Below are 15,761 nucleotides of genomic sequence, written 5' to 3'. Positions count from 1 at the left end.
CTGCAAGAAGAAAATAAGGTGTTTTAAATGGCTGCTGTACTTAACAAATAATCCTATGGAAAGAAAAAAATCTTTCTGCAGACATACACTTTCACTTTGAAATGGGTTGAGGAAGTTGCCACTCATTTCTCCATCATCTCTTGGTGTGCCAGGCTGATTATTCATGCTGAGGTTTCCTGGTGAGCTCTGATGAATGTGAAAAAAAAAATGTGTTTGAGGACAGCAAACACATTGGATTTCAGAGAAATGTACGTCAGAGTTTAAATGTCTTTCAAAACAGTACAGAAATATCCCATACCTTTGGGAGGCTTTCAATGTCACCAGATCCTGTTGAATGGGGGGAGGAGGAAAAGAATAAAGTATCGAATGAAAGGCGAGAATGTGCAAATGGATGGAAAACATATTTATGTTTGGCATTGTGCTGTGTCAGTTCTGTCACACCTAATGAACCATTTATATGATGAGGCTCCATGCCTGCCATGCTGCCTATTGAGCCATCGGCACCTGAACCCAAAGAAAACTGAAAGGACAAATTTCATAAGAATAACAAAATATACTTCTCATATTCTTATTAAAAAAAATCACTAATCACATACTCACATTTGGTCTGTTTCCATTTGGAGGGACTGAGCTGATCATGGTGTACATGTTGTCACTCGAATTGTTTGAATCTAAAATCAATATTGTACATCACACATTAGTTTTTTCATTATTAGCTAAAGATAAAATAACCGACTTGGTATGGGTAAACAATCTAGCATCTACATAGGCTGCTACTAGCTTCTATGCTAATGCTAACTGAAATAAAACCATGTTGACTGTCTGATGTAAAACACTGCATATCATAGCAGCAACTCACAAGAATATTAAGCATTACTGCTTATGGCAATGTAGTTAGCAAATGTTGCTAAAGGCTGGAATTCAAATCTAAACAGTCATATCTTAAAATCTGTTCAGTATTGTATTTTTTAGGATACAAGACTGAACCGACTTTAAATCACTAAGCATAAAAAAAACACTTGCTGACTTGGAAAATAATTACAGAGAAAAACTGGGCATCATACACTAAATGAATGAAGATCGCACACTATCCAACTTTCAAGTCATTCAAAAATAAACTGCAGAAATGTGGCTTTATTTTACTAGGAGATGAGTGACAAATGAAAGCAATATCCTAAAATCAACTCAAAATATCAAACATGCTTGATATCCTCCAACTGGATGGAACACAACACTCGTTTTCAATTAAAATTGGAAAAAAAAATGTGTTTTTGAAGTTCATTCACATGACAACAGCTTAATGAAAATGCAAACTTCTGTAAACAGGATCCAAAGTGTAAGTTATCATCTCTGTGTAAAATACAAAAACGGGAATTTGTGAAAACTGTGATGTCATGTGTGTGTGAATATTATGTGTTCAGTCTATTTGGAGTGTAGTGTTTCTTTACAAAAGTGACATCGCCAACTACTGGCCTGGCAACATAATACGGCAGTTTTAATAATTTTCACGGATAGGATAGAAAAAACTTCTCTGTTTTAAAAACATTGTTGTGTAAACGCACACTTAGTCCTAATAGGCTCTGGGTCGAACCCCGAAATATAATATATCTAAAACATAATATAAATATAACTAAAAAAATTACCTGCAGGACTGGGCATGATGGGTGTCCCGGGAGGTCCGCCTCCTGCTGGGGGACCCTGCAAACACACTGATTCTGCTTATTCACATGACCAGAGTGTGTTAACCAAAGTGTACCTAACAAGGTACTGTACCAGAGAAACCTTAGACAACATTACATTACCTACCGAATAACTGCCAGGAGACGCGGATGAATACGGGATCTGCATGGGAGAAAGAAAATGTACTGGTATGTATATTGTTTAGGATGAAAGACTTCTTATCAATTATCATGCTACTGTATGTTGAGAACTAACCGAATTGTTATTTGGAGGATTGGGCCATGGTCTTCCTCCAGCAGGACCCCTTTACACAACAGCATACAAATATATAGTTTTATACAATTTATACAGTACGACAGTAGGGATTCTGACTGATTGCTGAAGTATTTAGGGAATAATGTTGAACTGTGATCTGAATACAATTACATGTTAATCCCAGGCATTCCGGGTCCCAATATGGCATTTAGGGGAGGTCTCATCCCACCACCATAGTTCTGGAACATCAATTATACCCAATGATACATTACGATACACTCGAGTTTGTGAAAATGGTAACACACCGTAACCTAATTTCCCATGGATAACTCACCTGTGGTCCAAGAGGAACCATTCCTCGAGGGGTCATCCGCTGCATAGGCCCACTCATGTTGGGATGGCCTTGCAAATGGGCAAATTAAGCAAAGAGGTTGCTTCATTTATGCCATAGTTTAATGTATTATTATGGCTGTTTAGGGAATCTACAGACTTTTTTTCACAATTTCTATAATTATAGAAATAAACCTGGCAATTGTTGAATGGATTTAATTACATTTGAAAGCTGCGCACACCATCAAATTTTCATAAATTGAAGTATTCAAGTACTTTATTAAAAAATGCACAAAGAGCAGAAGTAGAAGTGTAGATTTGATCATAACTAGTGTTGTACTTAGTATTTTAAATACCTGGCTGTCTGGTAGGATCCATCCCACTGGGAAGCAGAGGCTGGTTCCCAGGCCCCAAAGCCTATTCAAAACCATTCAGATTGAAAAACCAGGCATTATAATGAGAGAAATGAAAACCTAGTTCCTGAAAGCAAAATATATGAGTGAAAATACCTGATTGGGTATTCTGAGAGAGCCTCTGGGCCCACCTGGGTATCGAGGAGACATAAACTGCTGAAGAAACACAAGGACAGAGAAAAATTGATCAATTATATTTTCAAGAACTGAACACAAATCCTTCATGGTTCACCTCAGCAGACAAACCAGAGCGACTGGCATTATACATCACACCACCAGATGGCAACACTGCATTCTATTTTAAATCTGTTATTTAGTCTTACAGATGAACAATGCTGATGTCAAATCTATCTGGGTTAATCTTTATCATCAACATATGTGGCTTCAATGTATTACTCAATGCAAAACAGTATGTAAAACCTCAATGTAAATAGATATTCTTGGTCTTATTATGAATGAATCATTGATGCTCATCATTCTATTTAGGAATTATTTTATCCAATTCACACATTTTTCAGCCACAAACATTTTTTGTCACATACAGCAAACATCTCCTCACTATCCGCAAGCTGCCTGTCCAAAACGCGGTCTATGCAGACAACCCAGGCTCCACAAATGGCAACAAAAACAAACGGCGGCAAACCGCTCCACGAAACATAACAAACTGTTCCAGCCAATAACTGACAAGAAGGGCCTGGGGGTGGGGTTTTGGGGGTCAGTGCAGATGAGGAGGAGGGAGGCTCTATCTAGCCTACTGTAAACGTCAACAAGAAATCACGTCACCCGACATCGCTTAGAGCACCTTTAAGGATTGGCTCCATACCTACTTTTTTATCACCAATTCCCATTTATCCTGTTTTACATGTAAATACATCAAACAATGAATGTCAAATGGCTTGCAAACAGCGTTTCACATTGACCTCAAAATGAAAAAGTACTGTTGAGGATATGTAGTAAACAATGCTATATTTGTGATGTCCAAAGCAGATAGGTTGAGTCTCAGAGGGTTGGTTAAGATTAAACCAGATCAAACTCAGTGGGATTATTAGAGCTGACGGCTGGATTCTTCAGGACTCTGAGCTTAAGACTATCAACAAGCGAATGCCAATACACATCAGGCAAAACAGCAGCTCTCAGACTGTCTGCGACAGTTAATCGATGTACGTTCTGGTGCATTTTAACTGACGTACACACAGCCCAGTGTTTATGCACTCGAAATCCTCCTTCAAAAATACCGCATTGTAACAGATAATTAAACAAATAATTGAAAAGACACTCATTTTCTCTTTCCAATTAAAAAATCAAAGTATGGAAATGTTTGCATAATCTGCTGTTATAGACATCCACATATAGTTTTCTTGCCCTGAATAAATATTTAATTGCTCATTCATTATAATCTCTCCTGACACTGTCTTCCCGGCTCAACTGTCAATCACAGAGGAAGAAAAGAATTAATTTTATAATGTATCCCACACCTCCATTATCTGAATTATTTTATGTATTTATTTATTTATTTATTTTTACATGCTGCTCGTTTATTGTGGTATAATCCTGTTTCAGAAATTGAATATAAGTGTCTTCCAATGGCCACTTACTGTATATGAAGGTAAGCACAAAAAGACAAACAAACTCATGTTTATCAAATCAGAGGTGTCTCAGTGCAATACTTAATAATAATTTGTGTGTGTGTACCTGGAAAAATCCCGGGGGCAAAGGCATACTGTCCCCAGAAGGACTTCCAATCACCGGACTCTGTGTTGCACTCTATAGGACACACGCAAACACACAACTCAGTTTAAATACCCACACATAAAGGACACAGGAAGATTGAGGAAGAGGAGTACGATTTCACATGTAACATATCACTTTGAGAATAACATGCTCTTTAAATAACCTGAAAATCAATGTATTTTTTGAAGAGTCAATGCAATAAACCAGCAGGAAAAAATATTTTCAGCACTGGTACTGTATAATAATTGCAGCGCTTTTCTTTTGACAAGTTACTGTAGACTTCAAAATCAGATACAAAAGTCACAACAAAATTAGCCCACAATTTATTTTTCTTTTTTTTAATTCTGTCATCATTTGCTCACCCTCATGTTGTTCCAAACACGTATAACTTTTTCTTCAGTGGAACTCAACAAAATATATATTTTGATGAATGTTGGTAATTAAACGTTTTACCATTGAAGTCAATTGCATTTATTTATTTCTGCACATACAGTTACCAACATTCATCAAAACACAGTTTGTCATACAGATCATACAGGTTTGGAATGACATGAGGGTAAGCAAATCATGATAGATTTCTTTTAATTGGGAGAACTATCCCTATTATTAGCCTGTAGTTTTAAAACCTCACATCTGAGATCATGTGCACCAGCACTGACACGCTCACACACACAAACCTAAGACTTGAACAATGGGAGGAAATTTGAAACAGTGCGAAGACATAGACACTGAGAAGTTGCACCTCCTGGCAAACACATTTTGTCCACTAAATAATTAAAAGCACTAGTGTTGGAGTACTACAGTTTCACTGGCAGTTTAGGCTTTCTACTCACTGGAATGTAATGTGATTATATATATATATATATATATATATATATATATATATATATATATATATATATGTGTGTGTGTGTGTGTATATATATATATATATATATATATATACAGTAGTATATAGTATATATAGTATATGATTCACTGAAAAGTATCTTTTGTGATCTTCAGTATAAAAATGCCTTTGTTTTATGCAAAATAATTCAAAAAACAATGTTATTGTAATACAATAAAAATTCAGTTTACAGTAATGAATGTCTTATGAGGATCATTTGAGAATGACAGGAAAGGAAAAAAAAAAACATAACTGAAGCATACAAGCAAAGTAATGACAATTTTGGTGGGCTTTATGCACAGCTGCACTATCCTGAACTTCAGCCAGCTCCTTGTTTCCTGTCTTCCATTATTGGACAAATTGATTAATTCAGGTGTGTCTGACCTCAGTAGTCACGGCAACAATAATCAGACACACCTGAATTAATCAATTTGGCCAATAATGGAAGACAGGAAACAAGGAGCTGGCTGAAGTTCAGGACGTAGTGCAGCTGTGCATAAAGCCAATTGTTTTGAAAATATCATAATATAAACCAAGCCTATATGATTGATGTAAAATATAGTTTCTTGTGATTTTCATTTAATTTTGAGGTGAAATATGGTTTTCCTGATATGCACACAGTCACATTTTGGGGACAGGCCAGTCATCTCCACCATGGCTCCACCCATCCACCTCCCTATGGGTTTTCATCCTCCTCCTGCACCTCCAAGCCTTACTCTTTATGCTAATCATCTTGTGGATTACCTGAGTTTGTTCAATTAAATAAATCCTTTTTGTTATTTAAGATTTGTTGACTAAATCATGACAACTATATACTGTATAAGTGCAATGACATTTCTTTGTTTATTTTCCCACATCTTACTTAGTAAGGAAACAGCTGTAGCTACTTTACAAGTGGCCGAAATGGTCCAGATTCTTAAGGTTTAAGCCTGCAGTACATTTCCATATTTATTAGATTTGTTCCTTCTGTCTGCAATAAGGAGGCTGCATGCATGCTTGTGTGTGTGTGTGTGTGTGTGTGTGTGTGTGTGTGTCAGAGAGATTCCTCCAGTGGCTGGCTGGGTAGAGAGACTCATTTTTCTACTCATTAGAGAAACGTGGGTAGAATGGCAAGTCCCATTGTCTAGACTTTCTCATCAGCTGCATCAGGACAACATCCCTAGTCCTCACACTCAGAGAGAGAAATAAATCTGCTCAGATCAAATTAGAGAAAAAAAATTAAAAAATAATTGTTTACGGAAGTCGTGGGATTTCATGTGTTGCATGACGTCTCTGCGCCTCAGTAGCAGTGATTCGCCTTAGCAGCAGTGCTTCGCCTGTGCTTCCCCCTAATATAGTCCCAAGTCAATATCTGCCTAGGAAATCGCCTAGTGTTAATCTGCGTCGCTATTTGTACTCGTTGTGAATACGCAGGCCACAAGAAGTAATTACGTGGGTTTGTTTATTTTTTTTAATCACTTTTACTCAGGACATGCTAGCTGGCAACAAAGGAATCCATTCATTTTGCTAAGCTAAGCTAGCGCCGACCCTGTCAAACTAAAACAATGCATGCACTGAGACAAAAATGCATTTGCACAAATATCTAAATGTAGGAAAGAATGTGAATAAGCCATATTTCAAAAAACGGTGGAGTTTTCCTTTAAAAAATGATCCAGGTTACTCTTGCAATGAGGATGGAAGGGGTAAAGCCATCCTGGAATTCAACAATGAAATAAGAGTGCCGTACATGTAACTAACCAAACAATCCAAAGTTAACTTGAGAGAGATTGAAAATATATCAAAATAGGCCTACAAAACCATCAAAATCACAAACTGAAATTCATTATAAATTAAATTTAACCAAATAACATTGCCTATTGGCTATACTCTAACTCTTTCCTCTATGCTCTCATTCTCACATCTGTTCTTTTAAGCATGTGACTTGTTACATAAGCTCCACTGAGAGACAACAGAGATAAAATTTAGTGACAGTTGAACATGCGTCATATGTATAGGATGGGAAGAGTAGACTTTAAAGCCAGCTGAGAATACAGACAGACAGACCAATATAACAACAGGAAATATATCAATGATAGTGACAGGAAGAAAGTCTCTAGTCCTCTATTAATCTCTCTCTCGCCCCCTTCATCCATTCATCCCCTGTCATCGACACTTCCTGTTGAAACTCCAAATTGGATGTGGATTTATAGTAGGAAATAAATGTATGATTTCCATCATGTCCTTAATGAAATTCGGGACTTTTGCTGTTAGTGAGTTTTTCAGTGACTCCGTTTACATTGTTGCGCCAGTTTGCAAAAAGTGACTGTCCTTATAAGCAACTCATTGAGACATTTATTCAACCGATTCAATCAAGAACCCTCATTACTTCAGTAACTAAATAGGCGCCACATCCAAAATAGCATACTTCCCTACTATATAGTAGGCTAAAAAAAGTAAAAAAGAAAAGAAGATTGTCTGAATTCACAATACTCATAAAAGAGTGTACCCCGATGACCTATTCTTAAGTGTGCATACGATGAACACTTTACTATCACATGAGGCCACTGAAGAGGATTTGTGAATGGCAGTGAAGCAACGCAACTGATGCTGATAAGTCATGTGATAATGACATGGTGAATGCAGCCTGTCCTGATTACATTTATACTAGGATGTACATTTATGTATAGACCATGCTTTTTTAGCGGTTGTTAAAGGAGTAGTTCACTTTTTTTTTTTTTTACTTTTGCTGATAATTTACTCACCCCCATGTCATCCAAGTTATCCATGTAATTCTTTCTTCAGTCGAAAAGTAATTAAGTTTTTTTTGATGAAAACTGTCCAGCATTTTTCTCCATATAATGCACTTCAGTGGGAACCAAACAGTTCAGTCCAAAAGATACTTTCAGTGCAAACTGCAAACTGTTCAAAGGCCTTTAAACGATTCCAGACGATGAATAAGGGTCTTATCAAGTGAAACGATCGCTCATCTGTTCTGTGATACGCGTTCGTGACTCTCCTGTTCAAACTCGTTCGTGTCATTTGGTTCATTCAATGAACGAAATGAACGAATTGACTTGGGGAAAAGATTCATTCATTTTGATGATACAGCCAATTTATGATACAGCCACCGATTGTCTTTATGAGTAAGCCATTGAATCTTTCACTCAACCGATTCGTTCATCAACACTGAGTCATTCAGGAATACTATTGTTTCTTGGAGGCTCAACATTTGATTCAGCTGTGACTTACTATTTTGAATCCTGGAGCAAAAACAAAGTATCTGGAAACCTTGTGTCTTACGTTATGACCTTGTGTTTTATAACCTTGGGCCCTATCTTGCACCCGGCGCAAATTACTTTATACACTGACGCATGTATCATTCCTATTTTGCATCTGCGCAAAGCAGGCTTTTCCCTCCACAAACGCACGTCGCTAAACTAGGAAATAAACTTGCGTTCCCTGGACAGATCCATAAAACAATTCCACCACTGACCAGAAAAAAACTAAAGTCAGTAGCACGTTGCGCGTTGTTCATAATGCTATTTAAAGCGCACATGCTTCACCATAATGTAGCAGGTGCTCAACACACATATACTTTGATTCTCTCATCAACACAGATGCAGCAGTTTTAATTTTTGCAAATCATACATTATAACAAGGAAAAATATTAAGACATGTGGTGTTCATGAAGATGTAAAAAAATGTAGGCCTAAATCTAGCATTTACCTAAATTGTTCAGGCTAACTGTAGTACTGACGGATCAGATCTTTTTGCCTAATGTGGCAAGACAAATATGTATATAAGGACATCTGATGAATTAGTTTGTCCATCAAGAACCAGGAAAAAAAATAAAAAATCTCCCATCCCCATACAACATTATTTCTCTGTCTTTAACTTCCCTGACATGAACGTCGTTGTCCTCCTTGGCTGTGAATGCTCCTGGCGTGCGCCTGGTAAATTCACCATAATAATAACAATCCACCATGCAACATGCGCTCCTGCTCTTAAAGGCTATGTTGGATGACACTCTGATTGGTTTATTTCACGGTATTTATCCCGCCGGTAAAATAGCAACAGCGCCCAAGACCCGCATGGAGCTCAAGTTCAGCATTTAACGTCTCCATGAAATCAACTGTCCCTTCATAATCCTTAATCAAAGTCCTCCTCCCTTATGCAACAACATCTCTTCTCTGATGACGTTTGCGGCGCGAGGGCAGGACAACCTGTTACTCAAATAAGATCAGAGCAGTAGCAAACCACAATGAACCAAAACAGAATCAAGCCCCACACAATATTTTTTCCTGTTCAAGAAGCCGTTTCACTCAGATATACTGTACGTCACACAATAGGGAGGGAAAGATGATCCCAACTTCTGTATCATGACTTTAAAAACACGGTTTCACATTCCACTGCCCTGCGTTTTGTGTTTTTAAAAACAACCCCTTATGGTACAACATTGTAATGGTTACTTGTGTATTAAGAATGGAGCCAGAAGCCTCCTGGGTAATGATGCAGTCCTATACCCACCAGACAACCTTTCCCATAATATCTGCAGTCTAATCTAATGCAGTGATGAGGTCATCCTCACCACATCTCCTCTCCTGCTGTCTCTCTCTCTGCTGGAAACATTCTCTGCTTAACAGATGGCAGACTTTAACCAACCAATGTGTTTACTTCTCTCTGTGTGTGAGGGGGTTACTTCAGGACAACAGTGTTTTCAGTTAACCCGCAATGAACACCCTATCCAGCTGCTAACTCACTCCGCCCTGAGTCCACCTCTCTGCCTCTGGAACACGGCCAACCAGGCATTACAGGAAACTCTAAGAAAATGTGTGTGCAATTCAGTTGTATTCATCCTCAGAAAATCTTGATAATACAAGATGATATGATATGTAATCTTGAAAAATATTGAGTAAATAAATATTCTAAATGTATTTATTTATTGAGTATGTCTATGCGGCGAGCAGGTCGAGGTCAAGGGACATGAGGGAACAGTGCGACGCGGTGGCGTGAGTGATAATGAACGAAACCTGTGAAACGCACCAGTCTCGCATCTCTCACGGAGAAACGGAAGCATAAAGGAGGAGCGACGACAGTGAGAGATGCAATGGGCTATATGTACGCATAAATTCCGCATTTGACGCAAGGATGCTCGTCCATTTCCGGTTGTGCAGATTAAAGCGGAGGAAAACCGAGGAAAATGGGATTATGGCAGAGTCTTCAAAATTTACTGTCCTCCAGTCTTTGAAATGAAACGTACATACGTTTAGATGTAATTTTATATATAGTTATATTTATTTAAAATAATTTTAAAAAGAAGCATAAACACAACGAGGGGTGTCTGTTTTATCTGTTTTTTGTGACTAACGTTTCATTAGTATAACCATAAAGTATAAAATTCAATATAAATTCTCGGTATTGCATTGGACTCTACGATCGGCGGAAGTTATCGAGCATCCCTAATGCTTCACCGGAAATACAGCCGTGCATAGAGCCCATAGCGGTGAGTCTCACAGGTCTCGTTCATTATCACTCACGCCACCGCCTCGTGGCGTTCTATCACGTCCCTCGGCCTTGTCCTGATCGCCACAGTCATGCAGTAATGTCACAGAATTATTCAAAACATAACATTATTATTATCACCATCATCCATAAGAAGTGCTAACCTCATTTCTGTCAAGCTAAAAATGTGTTAAAGAGCTTCAAAAACATGGAAGGAAAAATAGAGCACTAAGCCATGCATGTCAGATCTTATTAGAACAATGAATTAAGAAAGTCATTGATTGAACTGCATATTTTAAAGTGAAAATCTAAATCTGGAGCGCCCCAATTTTCTTTGGCAAGAGGTAAATGTTTAAGATAAACAAAGATCAAAAAGCACATGCAGGCTATACTATTCAGTGTAGCAGCAATAATACAAGCTTGAATGTGGGTACACTGTGTGAAATATCTCTCTCCATTCAGGGGTGAAAATCTTCATTAACATGCTTGAATAGGCTGCATAATATTATAAGCTATTTCATGCTGTCGTGCTTCCCCTCTTCCTCTCATGTTTAATTTGCTGCTGTTTGTGTTCTACTCTGTGCGAACACAAAGAAAATGAAAGTGCAGATGAGAGTAGCCCTAAGCCAGACAGGAGAAAATCACAAGCGAATATAAAGGATGTGAATGTAAAGACAATATGTTCAAAGCTTATCAGAACTTGACACAGAATTTGCTGCCTGATTTATTAAATGGTGCTGATTAATCAAATGGCTTGTAGTTTTATCTACAAACAACAGTACATATCAAAATTCGTCATATATTCAGTATTTAATAGATCACTCCATGATTGTCAGTAACATTGCAGTGTGATTTTAGTAGTAGATAATATATTGCATTTTTATACTACATCTTTGCTAAATAAAGGGGAAAGAGCAAATAAAAACACCATATACCATCATATTACATTTATGTTTTAGTATATTCAATCACAATCAAAATGATATGTTTACATGGAAACGATTCTGAAGAGAAATCGCAAAAGTGGCGTTACGTTATCACTTTTTATTCTGCGTTTAGATGAGCGTTTTGAGTGGGAAATCCGCGTGCATATGGTGACGCAAAAGTGTGAGAAATTCAATGTAGTATGCACTCCAGGCGGCTAGGTGGCAATGTGGAGCACTATAATTTTTAAATAGTGAACTATTTTAATTGTGAACTATTCCGCTACGACAGGTGACCCACTCTGATGGAGCGACTGAGGGAAAGGTCTAGACATGCAAAGTGTTGTCAAAACAACACTGACAAAATCCAACAGATCTCCAGAGTTTCAGGCTTCATTCAAATTGTGGAAATCGCCAGAAAGGCAACAGAGTACCAGTTATTGTCTGCTGTTTTTTTGTTGTTGTTTTTTTACAATGTGGGAGAGTGGGTAAAAATAGAGTGCGTTTATGATTGTCAGGGAAATGGAATGTCCTCGTTTAGGCAGGAGAGAATAATCTGAAAAGCACTTACAGCGCAGCAGTAATATTTCCATGCTAAAAATGGCCGTTGAACAATGGAAATCAATCCGGGTTGAGTCATTGGATCGTTCATCGGGATTTTGTTACTTTACATTATGGACTTGTATATTAAGTGATAATATTGCAATATGTGTTATGTAAAATCATTACTGTTATATTGCTAAAAATAACATAATTTATAGAGACCAAAATTTTGAAAAAAAAATATATATATATATATATTATTTTAATTTAAAATATATTAATAAAAGATGTGAGTATAATAATAATAATAATAACATAATTAAATAAAGTGTAGGCATTTTAAATAAAGAACAAAAATCCCTACAATGAATGTAATTTATCTACTTATCTCTCATCCATCCATCATTCCATCCATCTAAATACACACACACACACATATATATATGTATGTGAGTGTGTGTGTGTGTGTGTGTGTGTGTGTGTTTGTGTGTGTTAATTAAGATGAAATCACTTCTGGAAATATGTCTAATGTAGCGATTACTCGTTTTAAAGGATTATATGATTAAATGACATGTCTTTATCATTTCATGCATGACAGAGGATCAGTGTGGCACTTCACATGATTGACATGAACTAAAAGTGGAAGCTCTTACTGTAATGAGCTGTGTCTGGTCAGCAGTTAATCTTGATCATTCTGGTCCTTAGGTCAATATAATTTGTGGTAGATAAACAGGCACCTGACTTGTAGTTGGAGTCAGTGTTAGCGGTATTAGAGGAACAATGAGGTTATTATGCTCATTTTGAAATAAGCCAAATGGGTCATTATTTCTTATAGACAAGCCTTTAATCTAATCACACTTTATATTTTTTCTCTATTGCTATCTCTTTTTCTCTCTCTTTCACACTCAGAACAGAGGTCAAGATGTCCTCCTCCCTCTAGCCAAGATGACCGCAAACGCATGACATCATTGCTAATGCCTCCAGCAAGGACCACCAATTTATCATCCTTCCCGCTTTTTATTTCCCTCCTGCTCTCCTTACCTCTCGTTCTATGAGCTGTACACTCACTCACAATTATCCTGCAAGGCTTCCCAGGGACCAGCTCTAAATCACTCTGTGCTGTTCTATAGGTCAGTGGATTCCTACTGGTTTTGTTTAGACTTCAAAACACTGAAATGTATTTATTGGTTTATTAGTGCTTAGCAGCAGCCAATAAAATCATGATAACAGCATACAATCCTGTTTATCCTCATTGCAGGAGAACAAGTATTTATAGGCTACTCACATAGTCATGAAAAGCTTTGGCTTCACTTGAGTGTTCACATGATTCTCTCCTCTCAGAAGCAGCACAGTAGAGGTCCCAGAAAACACTGCGATAAAAGATGGACAATATAACATAAAAAGACTAATACTGCAGACTGTGAATAAATCACTATCCTCAGTTAATTAAAGCTCTATTTGGACGGGACTAGTTTTTCCCTGAGGAAATGTTTGTATCACAGATGTACTTTGAGATTTGTTTATCCTGTTAGAATTAAGTATGTCTTGCATAACAATGTATACATTACAAAGCATATGTGGTTCAGCAAACTTGGGGATCCTCTGAGAAACTGAATTAATTATTGGTGAGAATGTCTGTGATTTACACTATCATTCGAAACTTTGGGGTCAGTAAGATTTTTATTTGAAACTTGGTATCTTGGCATTTATCAAAATTGACAGTAAAGACATGTACTATAATCATCAAATAATCATGAAAAAATATTAAGCACACTACATTAAGCAGTAAGTACAAAATATTATCATTTTCAACATTGATAATTATAAGACATATTTCTATCTCACCATATCTAACCATTCTATCACCATTCATTATCACAGAAGTAAAATGAAAAATAAAACTTATGTCAAGTTCTAAGGAATTAACACGTTAAAATGTGTCTGTATACTGTATTATATATTTATATTTTTATGAGTTTTGTGTTGCACACATCCAGACAACATGATCTCCATAATCCCCACATCCAGAATATATAAAAACTAAACCTCAGTATCAACTAGAGATCCCATGAAATTACAAACGTTCATATTCTAATAATTATTAGAATAAAGTATAAAAAACTCAAACATATTTAATAATAATATTTTAATACTATATATAATACTAATCCCATTCATATAATGCAAAAGAAATCTGCTTTTCAAGCAGATATTCTTACCACCACCATGAGTGCAAGAACCCTGGAGGCTCTCCTAATGTTATATTCTTCTCCCATCGGATCTGCCGAGTTAAACAGAGAACAAAGGAAGAGTTATAAAGATTCAGTGACAAGTCGCCTGTGCTCTCTTTGTGATTTAAACATAATTAAAGGCAAATTTTGCCATGGGGAGCTGAACTTTCAGTCAAACATGGTGCCTAGAATTAATGTGAGGGATAAAACTGAAACTTGGCATCTGTCTGAAACGGTCTCAAAGTGACTCAGATATTATTCAATTCAGTTAACCAGCTGACACTGCATTAAGCTCCATCCTCCTTGGTTGTTAACTTGGAAGGAATTGGACCTTTTCAAAAAAGTGTCAACGTTAACCACTAGCACAATGACCTACAAGTTTTTTTGCACCCATTGGTTCACAGTCGAAAAAAAAAGACTGAATGAGATGCAACAACAACAAATTACCGGAGAAGGCAACAAACAGAGGTTGGGGTCTCGACTTGCACGGCTTGAGTCTGATTCCAGTAGCAAATTTATGACTTCGGGCTACATTATTAAATTAAGAAAAAGACTTGACTTTGACTTGAGAACCAATGTGTCTAAAGTCCACTTGGATTTGAAGTGCATGCCTCGAAAATGACCTCCAAACCAAACATATCAACATTGTCATACCATTGCCATGTCAAAGACTTGTCCGATTACCATGTCAAAGACTTGTAATGACAGAAGTATAACTAAATGATTTTTTTAGATATATATTTAGGGTTGTCAAACGATTAATAGCGATTAATCGCATCCAAAATAAAAGTTTGTTTACATAATATATGTGGGTGCACTGTGTATAATTATTTTGTATATAAATACACACATGTATATTTAAGAAAAAAATATTATTTATATATAAAACATTTATATTTATATATAATATAAATTATATATAAATCTATATACAGTATACACGAAACTATTTCCTAAATATATACAAGCATGTGTGTGTATTTATATATAAAATAATTATACACAGTGCACCCACATATACTATGTAAACACAAACTTTTATTTTGGATGCGATTAATCGTGATTAATCGTTTGACAGCCCTAAAATAATTGCAACATCAATTGATAAAATGTAAGCCTCTAAGACTCTAGTTTAAACAAGTACAAAGACTATTTTATCTTATAACTTCGGGAGAGAAATAGTGCAGACACTGAACAAGAATGAAACTTTCTAGTGCGCATGAGTCGAACACCTGAGTACTATCAAATGGAGAATATTTTGAAAGCCTGTGTATTCGGGTGTACG

General features: G+C 36.7%; 1 protein-coding gene across 2 annotated transcripts in view; it reads right to left on the bottom strand.

The window, feature by feature from the left end:
* ssbp2a (single stranded DNA binding protein 2a) overlaps positions 1 to 15,761 on the bottom strand; it is a 32,237-nt gene that overhangs the window by 5,243 nt on the left and 11,233 nt on the right. Inside the window, exons 3-16 of one of the 2 annotated variants that reach the window (XM_039650132.2) lie at positions 14,465 to 14,526; positions 13,531 to 13,615; positions 4,371 to 4,442; positions 2,775 to 2,834; positions 2,622 to 2,682; positions 2,270 to 2,337; positions 2,107 to 2,174; positions 1,936 to 1,984; positions 1,807 to 1,842; positions 1,644 to 1,698; positions 601 to 671; positions 442 to 520; positions 299 to 327; positions 88 to 186 (exon numbers count right to left, since the gene is read on the bottom strand). In XM_039650132.2, the coding sequence (XP_039506066.2) occupies positions 88 to 186; positions 299 to 327; positions 442 to 520; positions 601 to 671; positions 1,644 to 1,698; positions 1,807 to 1,842; positions 1,936 to 1,984; positions 2,107 to 2,174; positions 2,270 to 2,337; positions 2,622 to 2,682; positions 2,775 to 2,834; positions 4,371 to 4,442; positions 13,531 to 13,615; positions 14,465 to 14,526 (894 nt within the window). The remainder of the gene's footprint in view (positions 1 to 87; positions 187 to 298; positions 328 to 441; positions 521 to 600; positions 672 to 1,643; positions 1,699 to 1,806; positions 1,843 to 1,935; positions 1,985 to 2,106; positions 2,175 to 2,269; positions 2,338 to 2,621; positions 2,683 to 2,774; positions 2,835 to 4,370; positions 4,443 to 13,530; positions 13,616 to 14,464; positions 14,527 to 15,761) is intronic. The other variant, XM_089130131.1, reaches the window with a different exon arrangement.

Source organism: Pimephales promelas, chromosome 4 (genome assembly GCF_988280905.1).
Source record: "Pimephales promelas chromosome 4, fPimPro1.hap1.1, whole genome shotgun sequence".
Taxonomy (NCBI): Eukaryota; Metazoa; Chordata; class Actinopteri; order Cypriniformes; family Leuciscidae; genus Pimephales; species Pimephales promelas.
Note: the sequence above shows the minus strand (reverse complement) of the source record. Positions and strands in the feature narration are given on the sequence as shown.